This window comes from Phasianus colchicus, chromosome 19, assembly GCF_987193195.1.
Source record: "Phasianus colchicus chromosome 19, bPhaCol1.hap1.1, whole genome shotgun sequence".
Classification (NCBI taxonomy): Eukaryota; Metazoa; Chordata; class Aves; order Galliformes; family Phasianidae; genus Phasianus; species Phasianus colchicus.
In genome coordinates, this window is record NC_143454.1 from 8,528,359 (window position 1) to 8,551,931 (window position 23,573).

Consider the following 23,573-nt stretch of genomic DNA (forward strand, 5'->3'; position numbering starts at 1 on the left):
TGGCACTGTGTCTCTGTATGGGGACAGAGCAGCTGTAGGATGTGACTGTGTCCCTTAGGGCCACATCCACACCTCTTCTAAACGCCTCCAGGGATGGGGATGCCACCACTTCCATTTGCAGCCACTGCCAGGTCTTGACCACCCAATGCTCAATGTAAACCTCCCCTGGTGTGATGTAGGGTCAGAATCATCCAGGTTGGAGAAGGCCTTCATGAGATCATGGAGTCACAAGATTATCCAGATTGGAAAAGAACTTCATGAGATCATGGAGTCATTGAGGTTGGAAGAGAGCTTCATGAGATGATGGAATCACTGAGGATGGAAAAGACCTCATGAGATCATGGAATCCTTAAAGTTGGAAAAGACCTCCCTGAGATCATGGAATCCTTACGGTTGGAAAGACCTTCATGAGATCATGGAATCCTTAAGGTTGGAAAGACCTTCATGAGATCATGGAATCCTTAAGGTTGGAAAGACCTTCATGAGATCATGGAATCCTTAAGGTTGGAAAAACCTTCATGAGATCATGGAGTCGCAGGATTATCCAGATTGGAAAAGACCTTCATGAGATCATGGAATCACTGAGGATGGAAAGACCTTCATGACATCATGGAGTCATAGGATTATCCAGATTGGAAAAGAACTTAATGAGGTCATGGAATCATTGAGGTTGGAAAAGATCTTCATGACATCATGGAATCACAGGATTATCCGGAGTGGAAAAGACCTTCTTGAGATCGTAGAATCATGGAATCACTGAGGCTGGAAAAGACCTCTACATTCACCAAGTCCAACCGTTGACCCATCACCACCATGCCTGCTGAGCCATGTCCTTCTGTGCCACAAAAAAGCTTTGGATGTCACAGAAATGTAGGGATTGCCCACCAGCCAAGATGCTGGAGCTGCGATGGCAGCTCCCAGTTGTGCAGACCCATCCCCTCTGCTGCCCCCAGGATGGGGTGTCCAGCCCAGGGAGCTCTAGCTCACAAAGGGCAGGGAATGTAGGGACATTCAGGTCTTTTTCCTCCTTCTATTAGGAAATCTTCCACTAGGTATCTTCCCTTGGAGGTCTGAGGATTCCCAGTGCTGCGGTCTGAAGACCCAAGGCAAGGTCTTGGGGAGCCACGTCCAGGTCTGCTGATCTAAACAAGAAGTTGCACTTGACTTGATTAAAGCTGTGCTCAGCTTAATGCGGCATGCTTCCTTTTTAATTAATAAGTACTTAATTACATAGTTAATATTTTAATATTTCCTTTAAAAAATGTCTGATTTAATGGAGTTACTGCCAGCTATTTGTTTTGTACGACTTTTATGTTTATCTTCCTCTTTCATTTCTCATTTCCCCCTCCACCCAGCACTTCAGTCCCCAAAGCTCTTGGTTGATCTTTGCAGCTGGAAATTAGCACTTGGGCTTTCAGCAGAAATTGAATCTGGCCCCTGGCGCTGACGTCCATCAGCCAGAGGTGCTAATGGGAGTTATTAGCACAGTTCTGCACCGCAAATACATCAGCCCTGAGGGAGGAGAGGACCGTGTGAGGATGGAGTGGAGCATCCGGAGAGGAGTGGGGCTGGAGCTGCCTCCAAGGTCACCCCTTCCTTGGAAGGATGGAGCAGGGCAGTGAGGATAGAGGGGATGGATGTGACAACCTGCAGCAGTGACAGCTCCACAGTGCCTCTCCTGAGCCCTTGGCTCCTTGCATACACGTGGATAGATGTACTGAGGACACCAAATGAAAGCTGCTACTGCTTCCTATGCCCACTCTTTCCCTAGCTGCTCCCTGGCCTGCAGATTATTCTGCAGAGCATCCTGCAGCATCCTACAGTGTCCTACAGAGCATCCCCCAGAATCCTGTACCATCCTGCAGGGTATCCCATAGGCTATCATGGAGCATCCCACAGAGCATTCCACATCACCAGGACTGTATTCCAGCCATTGCAGCCTTCTCCTTGCTGTGAGATCCCAGCCTCAGCCTCTCTGCAGGGGCACGTGGTGGGGAGAAAGGTGCTTTCGCAGTAATCTCCATGAGCAGCCTGTTAGGATAATAAAGCAAATAAACGGAAGAGTTATAGCCGAGGCACTTGGGGCACTGTAAAACAGGCTGAAAGCAAATACAGCATCGTTAATCCATCATAAAATAACAGCCTCTTACAATCCCAAATGCATCAAAATGAATGGGAGTGCGGCGGGGTCACCGTTTAAACAGGGAAGTGCTGAATGCGAAGCAGGGCTGGGAGCAGTGATGGGGTTGGAAGCAACCCATGGCCGCAAGGATCAGGAGAAGGACCTGGGAACACCAGGCAGGGGAGGCCATGGGGATGTCCCTGCCTGTGTGTGGAGGTGGCTCTAAAACCAGTAAGACCAGTGTAAGCCAGTAGGTGAGGTGTGATGTGTGCACTGCTGTCACCGGGGGCATGGAGGAGTCAGAGGGGTTCCAGCACCAGGAAGGCCAGGGAATGGGGACCCCCAGGGTCCCATGGCATCTCTACTTCATTAGCAGCCTCCTCATTAAGTCTTCCCTGCCCTTCTGCAGGGTTAGCCACTCTCACCTGCTTAATCCAGGGAGATTATGTTCTGGTCTCTTTTTAAGAAAAGCCAAACCCCCCAGACCCTCCCGTCTGCTTTCAGTTCTTTTCATTTCACCTCGTTTAATTCCTTGCCAGCTTAATGAGTTGGTAGTAACGAATAAGATGAAAATTAGGGCTTAATAAGTGTGAAGAAAAGACTGTTCTCACCGATGAAGGGAGCACAGCGGTGGGAAAGCGCAGCGATAACCCAAACCCACCCCAGCAATGGGGACAATGTTGGGACAACGGTGCCATCCCTGCCCTGGCTCAGCTCACATTGGAGCTGTGCTGTGCCATGCCATGCTAAGCTACACTGTGCCAGTGCTGTGCCATACCATCTTGTGCCATGTCATGTCGAGTGCTGCCATTTCATGCTGAGATGTGCCATGCCATGCAGTGCCATGCAGTGCCATACAGAGCTGTGCCATGCCATGCTGTGCCATGCCGTGCTGCCCACCTCATGTCTGCACCCGCAGGGCTTCCTCAGCATGGGCAGAGGGACTGCTGTGTGCCTTGGGTGCAGCATCCCTCCATGCCACCTGGACCAGCAAGCTTCGGCTCATTGCCAGGACAGAGAGCAACAATGCAAGGATGCTCCAATCCCCAAAGAACACTTTAAATTTACTTTATATCTTCAAATGATGATGATGGTGATTATAAATGCCAACAGGTGTCCCCTCGGAGCCCAGCCCCGCTGTGACAAGTGGCCCCAAAGACCCCTCCACATTAAAACCGCAACTGGAGTCCAGAGGCACCTGCGGTGGAGATCGACCGCCTGATTAAAGGCTCATTGATTGCCCTAGCCTCATTAGCATATCATTAGTGCTGGCCCCTTGGCGGCTGTGACCCGGGTGGATCAAAAAGCGCAGTGCATCGGGAGCAATGGGAAATCAGTATCCAGGGGAGGGGGCAAACAAACCCCAATCGGGGCACCCACCTCCTCACCCCACGGCTTTGGCCACGCACTGGGCATGGCTGTGCTGCTCCCTGGGCACACTTGGGCCCGTGGGGCTGAGGGCACAGGGAAGGGCTGCTGGGGGCACCGCCGCCTCTGTGCCATCCGTTGTTTTTCGTGCGGTGAGTCAGGAGCCCCATATAGGATTCCCATCTGCGCCGTGCCAGGCTGCGCCAGACTGTGCTGTGGGCCCCCATCCAACTGCAGCTGATGAAGTGGTTGGGTTTGGTTGGTTGGATTTGGGTTTGTTTGCTTTTTTTTTTGTTTGTTTTTGTTGTTTTTTTTTCCCCCTATACATTTTGCACACAAAAGAAGTAGGAAAGGAGCAAGGGCTCCCCCAAGCCCCTCCCAGCACCCCGTGCTCAGAACAGGGATCCCCTCCAACACCGCACTGAGGGCATCATGCAGTGTTTTCACAGAACCACAGAACTGTTTCAGTTGGAGAAACCCCTGAAGGCCCTCAGGTCTCACTCCCCACAGCGAGCTGGGACACCCACAGCTTCACCAGGTGCTCAGAGCCTCCCCTGACCTCAAGTGTCTGCAGGGATGGGGCACAACCACCTCTCTGGGCACCCTGTGCCAGCACCTCCCCATTCTTTTTCCTTATACCCAGCCTAAAACTCCCCTCTTTTAGTTCACAACTCTCACCATGTCCGAGTGCTGGGGCTGACCGTGTGGCCAGCACACCATGCCTGGCTGCGGGGAAGCAGATGTGGGTGCAAAGGATGTGCCTGAATCACAGCAGCCCCACCACCCCCAGCATAGAGTCATAGAATCGTGGAATGGCTTGGGTTGGAAGGGACCTCAAGGATCATCAAGTTCCAACACCCATGCCGCATGCAGAGCCACCAACCTCCTTATCTAATGCTGATACCAGCACTTCACAGGGACGATTACATGCAATCTGATGAATACATAACACCTCACCACTGTCCCCTCTGTGTGCTCTCCGTGGCTTTTGGGGAGGAGCTGGAAGCAGAAATGCATCTTGCAGGTGGTGGAGCTGCTTGAAGCCACCTTCACTCCTCACCTCGAGTGTTTACCTGCATGCAGGTGGCTGCAGGCTCTCAGAGCAGAGCTTCTGCTCTCATTCTGCTGACAATCAATCCAACACAGCAGTCAGGCTCAGTGATCTCAGAGTTCTTTCCCAACCTGAACTGTTCTATGACTGTGAGCACAGAACTCAATGCCTCCTATAGCATCTGTGCATTGAACCCAGCACGTGTCACAGCTGCACTCTGTCCATCACCCCCATGAAGCTGCCCAGAGCACCACCAGCTCCATGCATGTGGGTGCCCACATCACTGCTGGGCATTAGGAAAGAATTTCCTCTCTGAAAAGCAGTGCTGCATTGGCAGAGCTGCCCAGGGAGGGTGGGTTCCAGACCTGCAGAGATGCAGCATTTGGGGACGTGGTCGGTGTGTTGATGGTTGTGAGGGAACTCAATGGGCCCAAGGAAAAAACAACAGGTGGGTGACGGAGAAAGGAGGCTGGAGATAATGAAAGGCAGCAGAGAACAGCAGTGACAAAACAGTTCAGCTCTCTCCTCCAACTGCTCCTCTGGTCCCAGCAGTGTCTGCTGTGCTGCGCTCAGCTCGTGGTTCTGAACTCACGGCTGCTCAAGGAATAGAAAAAAAAAAAAAAACTAAAAAGAAGGAAGCTCATGAATTATGGATCACACTGAGATCAATCCTTCAGCGCCTGCCAGCCATGCCCCATTGAGGAGAGAGCTCTCTCCCTTTTCCCCACTTTGTCCCCAGACCTTCAGCTGCCAGACACCGGCTGGTGGCACAGCTGTGCCCATTGGGTGCTGCTGGTCCCACGCACACTGGGAGCCTCCAGCTCTATGATTGCTTACCTCATTTGCATATAATTCCACCATCTATTACACAACACTGTGATACCGTACGTGCTCGCTGTGAGGCTCTCAAGTGGGATGGGGTCTCCAGTGGCTGTGATTCTGAGCGTTGTAATGAGGACAGTTCAGTTAAGGATGGGGTGAACCCCCTCTGCCGACTGCTCCAGGCACGATGATGAAATACATTTAGTTCACAGATTTCCAGGATCTTTCTGTCATCAAGGAAAGCATCGTGGTCAAACTAAAGGGGATGGAGTCTTTAGTAGGGTCTGCTGGGGTAGGACACGGGGAGATGGCTGTGAACTAAAAGAGGGGAGGTTTAGACTGGATATCAGGAAAAAGGATGGGGATGTGCTGGCACAGGGCACCCAGAGAGCTGGTGGTTCTGGGGAAGCTCTGAGCACCTATGGAGCTGTGGGTGTCCTCATCCATTGCAGGGAGTGGGATCAGATGGGCTCCCTGCCCATCACTGCCCATGAAAGGCCACGGGGGGGGGGAGGGTGGGGAGATCTGCATTCAGTGCTTCCTGCTGAGCTGTGGCCTTTGGAGAACATCTGCTGATTGTGTCCTTCCATCCCTGGGCATCGCCCCCTCCATCATTCTCTCGTTACCGATCACAGATTGATTTAATTCTAGTAGCCAATAAGTTTGCCTTTTAATTTTCAGGATCACGTTTAATTAAAGGGAGGTGGGTCCGGCCCCATCAAACCGCATCAAAGTCCTCTGAGCCCCAGGTGAGCAAGAACACCCGCGGCAATTATCGATTTCCCTTTGTTCCAATTAACGCAGCGGTGCTGGGGCAGCACTGCAGGGCTCTGCCCAGGGTGTCCCAGATGCTGAGCCGGACAGTTGGACAGACAGGAAAGGGACAGACGGACGGACGGAGAGCCGCCACGTGCCGCTCACAGCACTCGGGGGAAGCAGGTGGCTTTGCTGGATGCAGAAAACTTCAGTTCTTGGAATGAACTTTGAATGCTGCCAAAAGCTGGGGGGAGGTGGAAAGGGGGGGGTGGTGCTGGGCTGGGGGGCTGCCAGCACAGCTCAGCCCGTGAGTCAGCAGCGTCAGCTCTCAGCTCACCGAGCAATCTGCAAATGGTGCAAAGCTGCTTTTCACAGTTCACCTCAGCTGCTAAATGGCCTCAGATTTACAACCCGGGCGTTCGCACTTGAAAACGGCCGAGTTAATGAAGGAGGGGAGAGGGGGGAAGGAGGGGGAGCCTCCCGGTCCCACTCCTCTCATTTGGATCTCAACCAAACACACCCATCCCAAGGTGCCATCCCAGAGCACGAGGCTGTTCCCCACCACGGGGGACCCTTCCTCCTTCCCCGAGATGGGGAGAAAGCGCTGCGCCCGGCGGGCAGTGAGCAGTGAGCGCCGTGCCACGCTCAGCCCCAGCTCCGCTCTTCCCCTTTTCCCACAGAAATTGGGAATGTCGGCCCCGTGACAAGCCTTAATTCTAATGGTGTTTGCTCTTTTTTGAGATCATGTCATCTTAATGCTCTTGAACCGGCTGCTATTAATCTTGCACCGAAGATCATTATATGGGGAGGGGGGGGGGAACAGGGGGAGCTGCTGCACTGATTGATCAGGCACATTACAAAAAAGCGATGTGATTTATGTCTATATTACACCACATATTGGGATATTTCTTTAATATGGTCCCTGGGCAAATACAAGCATTTTGTTTGCACAGGATGTCATTAAATTCGGGTGGGAGAAACACCCCGTGGCCTCTCCATGAGGCCTGAGCCTGCTTCTCTCTTTTTCTCCCCAAACAGCTCCAGCCTTCAGCCCCTCTCCCTGCACAGCAGCACTGATAGATGAGCACTGAGCTCATCCCTCCTCATCCTGCATCTGAAATCCATCCCTGAATGCAGCCCCCCCAGACACCCCAGAGCGTGCCTCCTCCCCACGCCATCTCAAGGTCCCTATGCTGTCCCCACGTTGTACTCTGAGTCCCCGTGCCATATCCAGTCTCCCCATACCATCCACAAAGTCCTCGTGCTGTACCCCATGTTCCCATCCCCAAGGTCCCCATGCTGTAATCTGTGTCCTTGTGCTATCAGCAAGGCCCTTGTGCTGTCTCCAGTCTCTCCATGCCATTCCCAAGGTCCCCATGCTGTACCCCATGTCCCCATGCCGTACACAGTGTCACCGTGCCATCCTCAAGGTCCCAGTGCTGCCCTCAGTGTCTTCGTGCCATCCAGAGTCCCCATGCCATACCCAGTATCCCTGTGCTGTCCCCAAGGTCTCCATATCATACACCACGTCCCCACACTGCAGTGTCAGCGCCATCCTCAGCACCTCCATCCCCAGTGCTCCCACATCATCTCCAGTCTCCCGACTGCTGTCCCCAGTGTCCCCACCCCGAGGTTTCCATGCCACATCCCGTGTCCCTGTGCCATACCCCACATCTCCACCTCCCAGGAGCACACAGCTCAGCAGAGCACATGGGCAGAGGACGCCGGTGACATCCTTGGAGGTGCTCTCCGGCCAGCAGTGGGACACCAGCTCTTTGCCTGGAGCCATCTCTCACCTCTCGCTGCGTCAGGGGCTCACAGCTGCCTACCTTTGTTTTACTCAGCCTGAGAACACAGCTCCTCTTGTCCAAGAGCATCACCTCACGGGGTGTGACAGCATTCCCTGCAGGGACGGCTGCTGCGCTGCGCCCTGGGACCTGTCCAACATCTACTGAATGGAAAACTCCCATCGACATCAATCAACCCAAGATTAAAAAGGGTTTTATGAAACCTGCACTACCTCAGGGATGAGTGATAAAATACAACCCTTCTCAAAATTTACATTTTAAAGAAATCCAGTTTTCCACGCCCCATAAATCCCAGCACTGTGTGTGGTTATGGAACACACCGGGCACGGCCCCGGCTCTGGGAACCCTCCTGGTCCCACTCCTCTCATTTGGATCTCATTAGGAAAAGGCACACATTTAGTTTTTAATACAGTGTCGAATCACCTCCCTTCCCCTCATCCTTAAGAAAACCTTTCATAAATGTTCTCAGATTAAAAATAAATGCTAATCTTCTCACTGAGGTTTCCAACACAGCTTCTGCGCTCTCCTACCTCCGGAGTTTGTGCTTCTCATTTCACACGTGTCCATAACGACAGGAACCAAACAATGACAACAAAGGGGATCTGCAGAGCTTCACAGCTCTCCTCTTTGGCATGTCCTATTAAATACTCATGGTTTACTTTCCTTACATTTATCTGCAGCAGAAATATTTAAATGCGAGGAGCTAACTGTGTTGCCATTTGCAGTGGTTGTTGGCTCCAAAGGGTCTGCGTGGTGGGAAGAGCATCTTCCATGGCACTGCTGTGGCACTGAGGGATGTGTCCAAGGGTGGTGGGTTGGGGATCTGAGCGCTCCTTCCCAACCTTAACAGCTCAGTGATTCTCAGCAGCACGTTCTCGATGTGCCAACCCTGACCATCTGCACTCATGTGCCACACTGCAGCTTTTTCCTCTTCTTTCATTAGAGAAAACCAATAATCTGTGATGAGCTTTATGGACACAGAGAAAAGTCAAACCGTGCAACAAAAGATCCCAGGTGCTGCAAAGGAATCCCCCTGACCTCCCTGCAGAGCTTCCCCAGTTAACAAGAAGGAAACCCGGCGCCTTTGTTTGTTCCGATCATTCGATTTTAAAAGGGAAGAAAAAAAAAGATGACCTCAAGATCTCTAACAACTTCACAACACGCGCGCATCCTGATAGGAACTAATTAGCTGTTATTAAAACCAGTCTCTGAGCTCCTCAAAGCAAGCTGGAAAACAATTCCAAGTGCTCGAAGGCAGCCGTGTTTCAGGGTTGCTGCTGACCCCATCCATACAAGGCTGCTTCTGAGCCTTACCACAGCTGGGGACAGGGAAGCTGTCCCCAGGGAGCTGCTCTCCCATTTGTGTGCAGAAAATCTCCTCTGAAGGACAGCAGGTGAGACGAAGAGCTAAAGCTCTGCTCTGCTGTAGTGCATTAGTGATAAACGGGGGGAATTCGAGGCTCCTATGCTGCCTGCTTGGCTCAACCCCAAGCAAGGAAGCAGGTCCTGTACTGAGTTCGGGTGGGAGGGGAGAAGGGGGAAGCCCAGGAAATGGATTGAGGTGCTAAACTCACTGCTAAAACCTGCACTGAAGGCAGCTCGAGGCTGATCTGTCACCCCGTTGCATGCATTTGAAGTAAACCAACAGCACGCCTCCGTAATAAGGCCACACAGGCAGAGGGCAATAGGAACGTGCAAACTTTATGCTCAGCAGCTACTGAACCTCACAGCTCTTGTCCCAGTGAGAGCACACAGGGCCACCTCATAGCTTGGGGCAAGGAGAGATGGGCTCCCTGCAGAGCCCAGGGGCAGAACATGGGGTCCTGGCACTGCGGGGTGAGGCCTCAGCAGGCAGCACAGCTCCTTGGGGTTTGGTTTTTTTTTTTTGCTCATCTTTGCAGCTCACAAATGTGGGTGCAGCAGAACTGGCAGCCTCCAAGATGCAGGTCCTCCACAAACGCTGTTTCCATCCATTCTCCACCAGTGCTCTCAAGACTCCGTGCTGCCTGAAAGCCCAGTGCCTAAGACATGAATGCAGAATCATTACCCGATGCAGAGCTCGAAGGTTTGGAGATAAATATCCTGCTATTTAAGCTGCACTTTTACCTTGAAAAGCAATTTGCAAGCCTGCAGAGCAGCACTGAAAGCCTCACGGAGCCGCGTGCAGCGAGGCTGCGATGCCATGCTCTCACCCTGGGACTCGGGGCACATCAATCTCCTCTCCCTTCATCATCACCAGAGCTTAAGACAGCTTTGAGGAAGGTGGAGGCACCAAAGAGAACAGGCAAAGCACCACGAGCAATTCTTTCCCTGAGAGTTTGGATCTGGCTTTGAATTATGGGGAATCACAGAATCATGAAGGATGGAAAAGCCCTGTGAGATCCCCAACTCCAACCCCAGCCCACCCCACCGTGCCCACTGGCACTGCCTTCAGTGCCACATCTGCCCTCTTTACTCCAAAATCTGTGCTCAGAGCTCCCCGTTTTCCCTTCTTACATTTTCATGTGGATTGCTATTGGTGGTGCACAGCTCCCAATTAACCTGGGCACTAATTTAAAAAAAAAAAAAACAAAACCCCACCAACGTGCTTGTTTCCAAGGAGACATTACAAACTTCATAAGGAGGTAACAAATATACAAGAGAGGGAAGAGAACTAAAAGGCTTTGGTTTGAAAATTAAAGTTGTTTGCCACGGCTTGATGGCTTAATCAGTCGATCAATATCGTTCACAGGGCAGGCAGGGAGGGAGCCACGAGCTGTGATGAAAAATGCATGAGGGGACAAGGGAGACCTGGGAGCAGAAAATTAAAAAGTCAGCCTGTTACATTTGTCCAATATTGGCAGAGAAATTAAAGTGGTTTGGGGAGGGGTGCTAGGAGGGAAGAGGGGAGCTGCGATACGCACCGCATATCTGCCGACCGTTCCCTTCCTGGGAGAAACTTTCACATTAATTAAGTTGCTTTCTTAGAGAAAAGATGGATTTTGTAACCTTTAGCACCTGCGAGCTCCACGAGAACAGTAGGAGGGGTTTGCATATGGAAAAATAAAAAGGGATTTCTGCCCATCAGGGGTGTGATGGGAGAGCACAGTGACTGGGGAGCGATGCTGCGCCAACACGGCGAGGCCAGGCCTTCTTCTGCAGCACTGGGTGAGATCCATGTACCTTTGTGTACCTTTGTGTCGTAAAATGCAGCTCTGTAACAGCTGTATCCCAAGCAATAAAGCAGAAGCATTGTTCAGCACGTAGACTTTTCCTTCTGTTAGGGATTGGGCAGTGAGGGCTGCCTGGCAGGCACAGGCATCAGGACAAGTGCAGGTCCAGGAGATGCTCCAGAAGCTCCAGCTGCTCCCTGGGGATCGTGGTCCTTTCTGCTGGCCTCCAGGATCTGAGTGGTTCCAAAAGCTGCAACAGACTCTGATGACAAACAAAACATCAGGCTGCTCGTCCTGTTAAATTCCACTCCCTGAGGTGGAAATATTGCAAGCTGCAGGGATCAGAAGCAGTGCCCCTCTCAGGGCCTCTGGGAGCAGAGCCCTTCCCACTGCAGTTTCTCAGGGCAGAAATGCGACATGCAGTTCATGTTACACTTCCCAGCACAATTATTTCTGCACTCGTGTAACTACAGTGGATTTTATGGCTCTCCATTAGGCTTGCCAATTACAGGTTTAAGTTTTCAGGCTCAATTAACACACGAACTGGCTGATGTTGTTTTCTGCGACTAATTACCTCCGAGTGCCAATACACGATTCCATATATAATACTTCTGTGAACTCTGGGATTTGCTTTCTACACCATTATTTAAGTCTAAACAAAACTGAGCAGACAGCAGTGCCTAAAGCAGACTGGATACCATATTATGACCTTTTTATTATTAAAAAAAAATGCTTACTCCGTCGGAAACCCAGGCCTTCCAATTAGTGCAGTAATGGGACAGATAGCAGGGCTGCTTATTTACAAGTCTCTCTCATCTAAGATGCACACACTGCTCTGTCTCGGGTGATCTCTGTATCACAAAGGCTGCTTGGGTCAAATAAGAGCACCAGTTTGTATCAGGTAGTTCAGCTGCAGTGGGATGGGACACAGCATTACATCCCTATTATGGTAATGCTTCTGTTTGGTGATGGGGGGGGAAAGGAGTTAGAAAGAAAGAATCAAACCACCAACCTCCTCAAGCAAATATTCATCCTTAATACACAATGCCATGCCCCCAAAGGAAGTCAGACACACCGAATTTTCTTTCAACCACCTCTCACCTTTGTAAGAGCCAGTCTTGCTTCTGTTCAGTACCTAGAAAGCTGGAATTCCCACGTCCCACACTGTCCTGCAACAAGCTGTTGTTTGGAAGCTCAGTCTTTTACACCAATACAAACACAGCACTCATGTTTCTGTTCCCATCACTGCTAACTGCACAGTTTCACAACTGCTGTTGGCTCAAGTTGAATTCAACAGTGCAGTAAGGTAACAGCTGATTTCAGGTGCCTCCCCTCCTGCCTGCTCTCCCCCTCTCCCTTCCATACAGTGTGGTTAACTTCTCTAAACATTCCTTGCTGACAACCAGAGCAAACCTTGCCACCACCAAAGCCTCTCATCTTTACATCACCAAAAGCTCTTCAGGCAAGCAGAAGGGACCTCAGGAGCTGCACTGAAGGGCTGAACTATTTTCCTGCTTTCAGTCCCAGAACAGGACAAACGAGTTATCCTGAGTCACTGCTCAGATGCATTTCCTAATGACTTGATACATGCAAATTTTGGTAACGTTTTTCATGACAATTTTAGTAAAGGAAAACATCTGTTCCCCCCCGCTTCTGAAAGTGCCTTGCATCTTCCAAGCTGCTGCATGCCTTTGAAATTCCATGTCTAATCAACACCATAATCTCTTCCAGAAAAAGACCAGCACAGATAAGCAGCCTCACAACAACAGAACTCTATCATATCAGCATATACATGTTTAAATGCTTCCAGTTTTTCTAAACCCACACCAATCCCAAGGATTTTGCTGATTAAATAATGAAAGAAATAGCGCAACTTCTGAAATACAAAATTTATTTTCAGCTTATTAAAAAAGTCTTTAACATAGCAAATTCTGTTGCAAAACACCAACCATACAGGGGCACTTCCATTAACATTTAGGACGAAGATCATTACCATCAGACCTCTTCAGACGGATCATTCCAGCTGAGAAGCATCAAGGAGCCACAAAGAGCTCCTCACCACCTCCAAAACCCATCAGTCTCACGCATACCTTGCAAAGTGAGGACTTTGAAACAGCAAACTGCATCAGTGCAACCTCACCGCTTAGTGCAGGACGGATGGGTCAGAAACGGAGCCAGCAGTGAAGCCAGCAGCTCTCCTCCCAGCCCAGCACTGCTCACTCCACACAACATCACCTGCTGGGCTGTGCTGCTACTGCCTGCAAGTGTCATGGAAAGCTTCAAGTGTCCGGAAATCCCTCCAGGTGGGCGGCAGGCCATCCTGCAGAAACTTTCCGCAGCGCTGGCACGGAGCCTGGAACAGCTTTATGTAACTTCTTAACCAGGTCTAAGAGAAAAAGGGAAAGACATTAAGAAATGTGGATCTGGACATTCCCTTATGTCATCATTCTTGTCAAGCAGTGATCCCAAGGACAGGGAATGTACTTTGGCGAGGCCCCAGAGAGGTACACAGTGATTTTATAAACAGAATGTGCAGAAGATTACAAGGTCATACATCGCTGAATTCCCACTTTATTAAGAATATTCTGCTTTTTTAGTCACTTAAGCAAATTTGTTAATGGCAATTCACGCACTCTGAGCAGGAGGTTTTTGTAGCAGGAGAATCTCTGCAGAAGGCAAATGTTCCAATGCTCCTCATATTTTGCCTGGAATTTAATTGTTCCTGACGGGTACCTTCTGCAGGTGAATATTGGTTCATCTCTTCCTATGAACATCCATCTCAGCTCCACTGCAAACACACTGCAACACTCTGAACTTTTAGCAGCTGAAGATATAAGCACTTTCACAGCAAAATGACTTCCTCCCTAATGTGATTTTAAGATCAATACTCATTGGTCATAAAAACACTGGAAGATTTTACATCTGATTACAATGATATATATCTATAATCAGGGATGTATTTATAAATACAAAGGCAAGTGCTGAACTACAAGCAGTAAGAACAGGTGTTCCAGGTGCAGTTCTTGCCTCACAAGTGCTTTTTCCCATCGTCATACATTGCAATGAGCATTGCATAACTCAATTCCAAACTCAAGGATATACACAGCTGAAAAATACCCAGAGCAGCAGATTTATGCTGTGAGGGACACACATGAATCTTGTCATTTAAAGTCCTATTGAATTACATCGATACGAGAAAATTGTTCTCTGAAGAAGAGGTCAGAGGAGTTTATTGAAACAAATCCTTCCATCTTCATCAGAGCTTTCTCTACAGCAACCAAAGCTTCGGCCATCAATAGCTCTCCTCCACAGCACTCCTCCATGGGTTTAGCACTTAGTGCAGGGACAAGGGCAGCAGAACACTACAAGTAAATTGCTGTTATTTACTTCAGCTCGGATGGACCCTGCTTGCACAACAGAGAAATCGAATTTTCTGAGCCATAACACAAAAACAGTAAATAAGTTAAATTGGGCACTCGAGACATCCGTGGAAAGGGAAAAGAACAAGTTCTTTGCTGCCATCAGAAAGCTGGGGCTTCGGTACACCCTGTCATGTGGATTGCACAGCTGACATGTGAAAGGACGAACGTATTGACACTTCTGTTGTACATCTGTTTTTGCTTCGTTAACATTTTTAGCGGCGTTTTGTCAGATCGATACGGCAGGCCCACGGCTCACACAGACATGCACCCATTTCTATGGAACATTCATTTTCTGACACGTGTTGAGAGACATGGGTTGGACCTGCAGGAGCTGCTTTCACCTTTTGAAAGCCATGCTCACGTGCACCCTAAGAGAAACGTCCTCTGCACGGCTCTCATCTTAGCGGCCCTTTTATTGAATAAACAAAGAAACAAGCACAGCAGGTAAGCGAGTCTGACCTGAAATTACATATTGGAAAAGAAAGACATAAAAGAACCAATGCTATCTTACACACCCACAGATTGCCGGTGGCAAAATTAGATGGTGGATTCTACAAAGTCTGAATTACATTGCTCCGAGCGAAGGGGTAATGTAATAGGTGAACTTAAAAGTCTGAAGAGCAGAGAAAATCCCTCCCCAAAATCTCCTTTGGGAGATCGCAGTGAGGAGAACAGCAACCACGTTCCCTGCCGAAATTCATCTTCGTGGAAGGTGTTCTGAATCATAAACCCTTGTGACTACCAGGGCTGCTTGCAGCCAAGTGTATTTCACAAAGAAACTACTAAATTCAAGCAGAATTAAAGGTGATAAACTTAAATCTACACATGAAGTTAGAGCAGTATTTTATCAATTGTATTCAGTAACAGTGGGATATCTCAGCAAGCATTTCCTCTGCCCTGAAATCACCTGCTGCTGCACTGATCATGTACCCACAGCCCATCAGGATCCAGGTTTGGGCCCAAAGGACCATGGATTCTTCCTGATGACATTCCTGCCTCCAAAGCTCTTCATTCACATCAGTAACCCTCATTCCCTTCTGTGCTGGGCACACTGATGAGCAAGCTGGAATACACTCACTGCTAGTTTCACTGCAGCTGACTTTATGTCCAGAAATCAACTCCTTGCACAGTGAGCACAGTGTGAACGGGTTGGACAGTAACAAAGAGTGTGGGGCAGTTTTTTTCTGCTGTCTTTAGAGATGAGCCACTACTTTTAGAGTGGCTCATCTAAATCACTTTTAGAGATGAGCCTAGCTTTGCAAACTGGCATCACCAAGCAAATATCGTGGCTTCTGCTAGAGCACCTACCTCCAACATCAGCTATCCCAGAGTACTGAGACAGATTTTTCATCCTTGCCCAGGTATGAGATACAAAGAATTACAGTTGATCTCTGCTGTCGAGCTCGGTTGAACAGGCGAAGTTACAACTGCATCACAACTGCCTCGTGCCATTTGATGTCAGCATGCTGAAATCTGTCTGGAGGTAGTTGTTATCTTCTAATTTACTTACCATGAAAGATCTGACCACCACGTCGGGCATCTGAGGCAGCTGGTAGTGCAGCAGGGCAGTGGTTGCATGATCCGTCACCTGTGCCAGACAGAAGGAGAACATTCTCTCATTCAATCCACATCTCAGACATCTTTCTTTGTAGAAAAAATGAATTCCACAGGAAAGTGGCAAAGCAAGGGTTGCATCACTGCTAAGATGCTCTCAGAGAAATCTGGGGTAGCTTTTCCCAGCCGCCTTCCATTCCCACTGTTAGCCTTGATACAACAATCAGCTACAGCAATCGTGAAGCCTAACCTCCTGTGCACACAGTGAGATCAACACATCTTTGGAAATTCAAACACGTGGCAGAAGCAAATAATGTAAAATAACAGACTGGTGGCCAACGTGAGCAAAGTGATGCAGGAAGGCAGCCAGCTCAACGCTCCATGGAACAACACCAAAAGGACCCAGCCTGCAAGGTAGCTGAAGGACAGAAGGACCGAAGAGACTGTTTCTATCACTGTTAAAAGGACAGAAATTTCTCAAAAATAAAAAAGTATCACACTAAAATAAAAGCCTGAATATCAAGTAATTCATCTAACTTGCAATGCCTGCAGCAGAAGAGCAGAACCTGTGCCTCCGTGATTGAAATCCCACACGTTCTGTGAAATCATAAACAAGCAAAGTTACTGAACAAACCACGTCAGAGGAAAACACTCTGATTTTCTCTTTAGATGTTCCCATTTTGCACTCTGGTCATTTTTAAATAGAGAATGTACTCCCTTAACATACGTTGATCCCTTCAAAGAACAAAAAAAAAATGCAGCTAAATTAGAGATTCCTGGCAGAGGTCAAGAGTGTAAAAAAAAAAAAAAGAAAAGAGCAAAAAAAAAAAAAAAAAAAAAAAAAGAAATAAAAAACCCCAAAGCTTTGATTGTGGTTTTATTGAGGAGAAAGAAAATAAAAAATACCCCAATTTGGAACTACATTTTAATGGAAGATGAAGCTACTCTTCTCCAATTTTTTTCTGATGTGAATACTTTAAAACATTTAAATTGTATAGATTTATTTCAGGTTGCTTACGTTGAACAAATAGGAATCGAGCTCTCATTTCCTCAGAAAACAGGAATCAATTAATATGATTATGGCTTATAACTACTTGCATTAGTAAAAGGTTCCTGATAGAAAGCTTTTTAATCTACCAGACAGAGCCAGAACAAGATCCTCCACCTGGGAATTAGAGCGAGATAGAATACAAAGGACACACAAAGCTGTAATAGCAAGAATAATTTCAAGTAACAGGAGAACGAAGCAATGGTTCAGTAGGTTTGCAGTCCTCAACAGCTCCGTTACAGCCAGAACTCACTGATCCAAATCTCTGGGCTGTGCTATTAAAGGCCTCAAGACAACAAAACCAGCAGCACTCCTGCATCCCATCACTTGTAGTTCTATTTATGGGCCTCATCAGTAATTATCAAGAAGATGAAGCGTTCTTCTCAAGTGCTACCTATATATTTCCCAGGGCCGGGCTCGAAAGTACGATCAATTACGAGTAAGAAAGCGTGAATCGACGTTACAAGTGCTATTCCCAACTAACTCCATTTGTTCCTAATTGGCATTTAGTCTAATTCAGCAAAGCGAATTGGAGCACTCTGAATTTCACTGCAGGCGGAGGGGCTGCTCAGGGCTGTGAGGCTGAAAAAGATGCACTCACAAAAATGCTTCCAAGGCACCACCTGCAGCACTGCATCCAGCCTGGGGCCCCAGCACAGGAAGGAGCTCTTGGAGCGGGAGCAGAGGAGGGCATTGAGATGATCAGAGGGCTGGAGCACCTCTCCTGTGAAGAAAGATTGAGGGAACTGGGACTGTTTAGCTTGGAGAAGAGAAGGCTCTGGGGGGAACTCATTGTGGCCTTCCAGTACTTGATGGGAGCACATAAACAGGAGGGGAATTGGCTGTTTATGATGGTGGATAGTGATAGGACAAAGGGGGGTGGTTTTAAACTGAGCCAGGGGAGGTTATTAGGATACTAATATTGGATATTAGGAAAAAGTTTTTCCCCAGAGGGTGGTGACACCTCTGTATTATGGCCCATGAGTTGCATTGGGTGCACAGGGAGCGCTGCCAGAGCTGCAGCACGACGGAGGGGAGCTGGAAGAAGGTAAAGTCTGGCCTCTGACCTTTGTTTCCTTTCCTGCTTGTAGTGGAGAAACTTCTGTTCCCAAGCCAGGAGCCTGAGGCAATTCTCAGTTCAGATTTTTAAGCTTATATATTGTAGAGAAGGGAAAAAAATACCACCACCAAGCTGGGTGCTGCTGCAAGGTGCAGGTGATGGACCGAGCTTTGGGTTTTGTCAATTTAATTTAATTCTCCTGAATTTTCGAATTCATGCTTTTGTTTCCCTTTCTCCTTTTACTCTGTCACTTTTCAGCAAGCTGAGCTGCTTGGGAGCTCTGTAGAGCAGGAGATTTTTCACTGAGGGTGGTGACACACTGGAATGGGTTGCCCAAGGAGGCTGTGGATGCCCCATCCCTGCAGGCATTCAAGGCCAGGCTGGATGTGGCTCTGGGCAGCCTGGGCTGCTGGTTGGCAACCCTGCACATAGCAGGGGGTTGGAACCAAATGGTCACTGAAGTCCTTTTCAACCCGGGCCATTCTATGATATGATTTTATGACCCTGACCCATGTAAGCTATTTATATGCTTCCACCCAATGCATTAAGAAACCAACAGATTAACTATGCAATAGCAGCATGGCGTAACTCAAGTCAGCCACGTCGCTCAAACAACTCACGCGGCGTTTGGAAATGACTGCAACCCAAATCCCGCCAGCTACGCCAGCTTCTCCTTTTAAGATGGTGCTTTTATAGGATAGCACCAGACATGTCAAAGAATAGAAAGTTCTGAAGATATTTATGAGCAGCCGCTCTCCTTCTGCTGCGTTGCCACTTCTAACAAACCGTATTTTTCCCCTGAACAACAAAGTTGTTTTCTCTTGGCACTGAAGACGTAGAAAGTTGCTTAAAAATAGTCTTATGAACAAATTTAAATTGACTGGCCACTTTGGTGAAGTTGCACATATGCTGTTCCCATTGTAATGTAAAGCTAATGAGATTCCGCAGGGAGATGAAAGCCACCCCAGCATTGCTAGAACACTAATCACATCTTCTGAACAAAAAGGAGGCGATTTCTACCATAAGCAAGTGCTTGTACAGTGCTTCTGCACCGGATCAAAGTGGGTGTCAAGCCTGAGGAAGAGGATATGGGAATGAGCCCCCTCGGATCAAACCAACAAACGTGATGTCAAACAGAAAAAGGGAGGGAGGAGGACATGCTGGGCAGCACGTAGGGCAGAAGGGAGACTCAGCGCTGCCGAGATAACAGAGATGATGACAGAAAGCATAAGTTGCCCCAGATTTCTGTTTTTAATAATAAAAATAAATCAAAAATCAATGCTGAGCTTTTACTGATGGCAATGTGATTTCACGCCGCAGCAAAGCAAAGCAAAACAAGCTGAATAGGTGCCAGAGCATCCAAAGGATGCACTTCTTGTTCCAGCCAAGCTGGAATCACAAATGAATTTATTCCAGGTGCAGGATGACATTTTGTGCATTTCTGGACTTTTCCTTTATTAACTTCACTTTCATTGCTATATCTTCCCCACTATCTTGGTTATCTGTCACTTTCTAATTTCTCTGCCTCTTTTTATACAGGAACATGCTCAGAACAGCACACATTGATTAGGATAGCTGTTGCTCCGAACCCTGAAATAGATTTTCAAGTGATCTCGGAGAAGAGCTCAATATCTCACAATTCATACATTGAAAAGCATCTGGCGTCTTTGCCAAAGGAAAAAAAAAAAAGCAATCTCCTGAAGCCACAATTTTGCTAAATAGACCAGCTATTGTTTAACTAAGCGTGTTCCCACTCTGAGACAGAGGAAAAAACACTTCAGGGACAAGAAAAAAAATCTAGCGAAGAGATGGCCTCAGGCTTCTCCTTTTAAACAATCCTAAGCTGTCCTGAGCTGTATGGAATTCTGCTTTGCTGAGGTCCAGTCTTGTTTTCAATGTGAACAAGAGAACTTCCCTTCTTAACAGTAATTGTATTGCCTGAGAGATTTTTTTTTCTCATCTTTTTGTTTCCAAGCTGATTAGAAATGTGTCCTCCTGAAATGCATCTCTCCTCCCCGGCCTCGAGCCCCAGATGCACAAGGAATACGAAACGGACCGATCCTGGGTCAGACCTAATATTCACTACTTTGCTGTCCAAATTAAACCTTGCATCCTTAGACCTCCTTCAAAGCAGCCCGGCCCCAGCAGGGCAGTGGGGCAATGTGTTCCTGCTGCTGCCAGGGGCTCCCAAGCTGTGTGTGGGGAGGCAGTGATGCCAGGTGTCACCAAACACTGCGTGCTGCTCCTTATGTGGATAAAAGGTCCTGAGAGCAGTGCTAAGCTGTGAGCAGCAAGCACAACCCTCGGGATTTGTCTCTGCTGAGCCAACACCAGGCATTGCTACGGCATTGCTATGGCATTGCTCCAGCCACCCAACAGCACTGCTTTGCTGAGATTCTGCAAAATGGCACTGCTGGCCCCCAGTAACACCATTAGTCATACATTTGCAATGCTGAAAATTCATTCAAAAAAAGAATCCCACAGCTCAAAGGCTGGGCGTGCTGAACAAGTGCTTCCTCTAATGGCTGTATGAAGCGCACAATCAGGGGCCAGCAGCTCTGCTCTCCTCCACAGCTGAGGTTCCACAGAGGCATGAAGCTATATCTGGCACAAACACAAAACAGAAAAGTAAAAACATTTCACTTGACTGAATCATAGAAGCTGTCTCTCCACTCTAATATTTTCTCATTGCTTTTGGACGTGCTCTTCAAGAGTAGGTAAAAAACTTCCCTTAAGAGTCATAACTTTCCTTGCAACTTACTTATTGGTTTATTCCCATGAGTGCAGCGCTGAGAACTAATCTAATATAAAGGGATTCTCCAAATCCCCAGAAAGTTTTTTAATTTTTTTTTGTAAACCCCACTAAGTTCACGGCCTTAACAGCAGCCTATGGCAATGAGTTCTAAAGGATAATCAGAGCGCGGAAAGAAAAAAAAAAAGTGACTGTGTTATTAGTGTTTAGACCTCTTCTACCATGGAAAACTGCACAAGTGCCTCTGCTCATTTCCAAGGATTCCCATTACTCAATCTGCACTGCAGGTACGCACTGGAGTCTCCCTGGAGGGAATCAGCGGGAGGCTCGGGGAGGATGATAGATGGCACCTTGGCAAACAACTGCTGATAATGCCATGGAAATCCTTCACACTCCTTTCCCCACGCCCTGCTCAGGAAAACGCTGCCATACATTTGTGGAGCACAGGATTTCTTCGTCATTTTCAGAGCTCAGCGTTTAAGTGTTTATTTTGCTTGTTCTGCTCATTCGGACTGGGTCACAGGTTTTATTCCACCTAAGCAGGTCCCCAAAGACAGCCACACGCTGATGGTGCAGAGGAGCAATGATGCGGGTGACCTGGAACAGTCCATCCCCTCTCCTTGAGCAGACAGCATCAATAGCCCGATAGCTGTCTCATGCATGCATTCATTCTACACGTGATTTTATTCCGAGATTATTGACAAGAATACATCTTCATACATTACAATACTTAAATGCCCTTGGAGTGGAGAAGATTGTGCTCTGAGTTCCACCTGGGGGTCACCACCTCGCAGCAGCTGGATAGGCACCGATAGCTTCTCAAAGTCTAGATTCAAATGTGACTTGGGAGAAGTGATCAAACCAAAAAGGAGAGCGCTTTGTGGCGTGCTGAAATGGAGACCATGTAGGTGTAAATAAGAGACTGGGATCAGACAGAAATAAACGAGCTTACAGCCTACGTGTGACTCAACCAGCCCAGATAAGTGCATGACATAGCAGCTCACTGAGCAGCTGGCAAATGAAACAGTTAACGTCCGACCTTCTCCCCATAGCACAGTTTTGATCCATTCAGAGCAGTTCTGCTGCACTACACATCTCTTTTTTTGAATGCAAAGTTACAAATATTACACCATTCTCCACAATCTATATATGTATCTGTTTAATTCTCTGCACAACGATCTGGAATTGTACAAGCTTCTTCCTAAGATTTAAGCACCAAAATAGTTCGTGATTTCCCGTTTTGCTCCTACTCTTGTGCTAGCAGACAAAGACACAGGAGGTGTTAAAATAAGGAGGTTTGAGATCAGAACAGTTGCCACTCCTGCCGAGTTTAAATGTCAGACTAATATGGAAGGCTGAAAACCTTTTCAGTGCTCCTTGAGCTTCTGCCCTTTCATCCTCCCATTTCCCAGCTCCATTCTCTGAACCAAACCCTCCTGGTGGATTCAATAGCTGCAAAGCTTACTCACTTCAGGACCAGACTGCAGAAGGCTCTGGGGAACTCACAATATGACCGGACGCTTTAACAGTAATGGGCCCTCTGGGAGCTGTCCCCCATCAAATTATACACACCCGGGTATCCTGCCTATTAAGGAGAGAGAGAAAAGGCATGCTGACACAGCCAGCGCTTGCAAACAAAAGTCAGGACAAATTTAGCATCACTTGACAAGGTTGGATTGAAGATCAGAGGTCTCCGGTCCTTAACCTGGAAAGTCATCCCGCAGCCCTGTGAGATTTTGACAGGCTTGCAGCTACACAGACAGGTATCCTGTGAGCTCCAGATGCTGTTGTTTTATCTCTGAAAGCAAAGTTTGAGAACTCGGTGTGGCTTTTAAAGAGAAACGCCCCTGCCCTTCAGTGATGGGTGACTTCAGAGCATTCAAGGCAGCAGGGCTGGAGGGGTGCCTGGGCTCCTCGGTTACTCACCCGTACTTTTCCTTCTCATACAGCACTCCTATGGCATGGTACTGCTGATTGCCATGAGGAAAACATTCCAGGAAGACTGAGAAATACTCTCTGACCTTATTACCAATGATCCTTCAGCCACATTAAAACTTGTGTTGTGAAGACCTTGCGGTACTGCAATGCTAACAGAACGTAACGGTTTCCCTCAAACTATTTTAACTACTTCCTCTGTTTTGCCACAGCTGAGCAGCTATTCCAGGATGTCTAAATGTATACAAGCACAGTTTCAGGGAATAAAGACAAAACCAAACACGGCAGCACCGAGAGAAAACTTACTGTGCTGAACTACGGCATTTTCTGACATCTGTTTGAAAACCTGACTTCAGCCTCAGCTTTAGCTTATTTAACTACCAGCTCAACTGTGCAGAATCTATTGATTAGAAAGCAGCATCACCTTGCGTTCTGACAGACTCTTCACACAGGAGTCTCAGAGCTCTCTACGAACAATCCAGCAATAGCTCCTGTGCAGTCAGCAAGTATTCCCCCCAACTGAAGGGATGCTGAGAACTGATCCAAAGACAGATTGCCCAAGGTAAAGCAATGACAGGGCTGGGAATGATCTATACAAGGACAGAGCTGTTCCACCGGTTCAAGGCAACCCTTACCCCTGTAAGACCTTCCTTTTTTTTGGTACATATCTTTGCACTTGGTGTCATTTATTGAGAGAGAACTGGAGAACAGGAACTTCATAGT

General features: G+C 48.1%; 1 protein-coding gene and 3 long non-coding RNA genes across 5 annotated transcripts in view; 1 reads left to right on the forward strand and 3 right to left on the reverse strand.

Annotated features, from left to right (window-relative positions):
* Positions 1–543: 543 nt before the first annotated feature.
* On the reverse strand, positions 544–4,639 carry LOC149915461 (uncharacterized). Its single transcript, XR_016458912.1, has 3 exons — positions 4,448–4,639; positions 1,856–2,031; positions 544–1,142 (listed from the first exon to the last, which is right to left on the reverse strand). It is a non-coding gene; the product is annotated as an uncharacterized LOC149915461 (long non-coding RNA).
* An 85-nt stretch (positions 4,640–4,724) lies between these two features.
* Positions 4,725–7,244, forward strand: LOC149915462 (uncharacterized). Of its 2 annotated transcripts, none has more exons than XR_016458984.1 (3): positions 4,725–4,808; positions 6,045–6,112; positions 7,158–7,244. It is a non-coding gene; the product is annotated as an uncharacterized LOC149915462 (long non-coding RNA). The 2 variants fall into 2 exon arrangements; XR_016458985.1 differs by lacking the exon at positions 4,725–4,808 and adding an exon at positions 5,413–5,655.
* LOC149915463 (uncharacterized) lies at positions 6,992–12,948 on the reverse strand. The gene is made up of 3 exons (XR_016458983.1): positions 11,817–12,948; positions 10,034–11,341; positions 6,992–9,948 (listed from the first exon to the last, which is right to left on the reverse strand). It is a non-coding gene; the product is annotated as an uncharacterized LOC149915463 (long non-coding RNA).
* Positions 12,949–12,960: 12 nt separating this feature from the next.
* Positions 12,961–23,573, reverse strand: part of MED27 (mediator complex subunit 27) — an 81,560-nt gene continuing 70,947 nt past the window's right edge. The window contains exons 7-8 of the mRNA XM_031601760.2: positions 16,012–16,089; positions 12,961–13,465 (exon numbers count right to left, since the gene is read on the reverse strand). Of these exons, the coding sequence (XP_031457620.2) occupies positions 13,331–13,465; positions 16,012–16,089 (213 nt within the window). The 3' untranslated portion in view covers positions 12,961–13,330. The remainder of the gene's footprint in view (positions 13,466–16,011; positions 16,090–23,573) is intronic.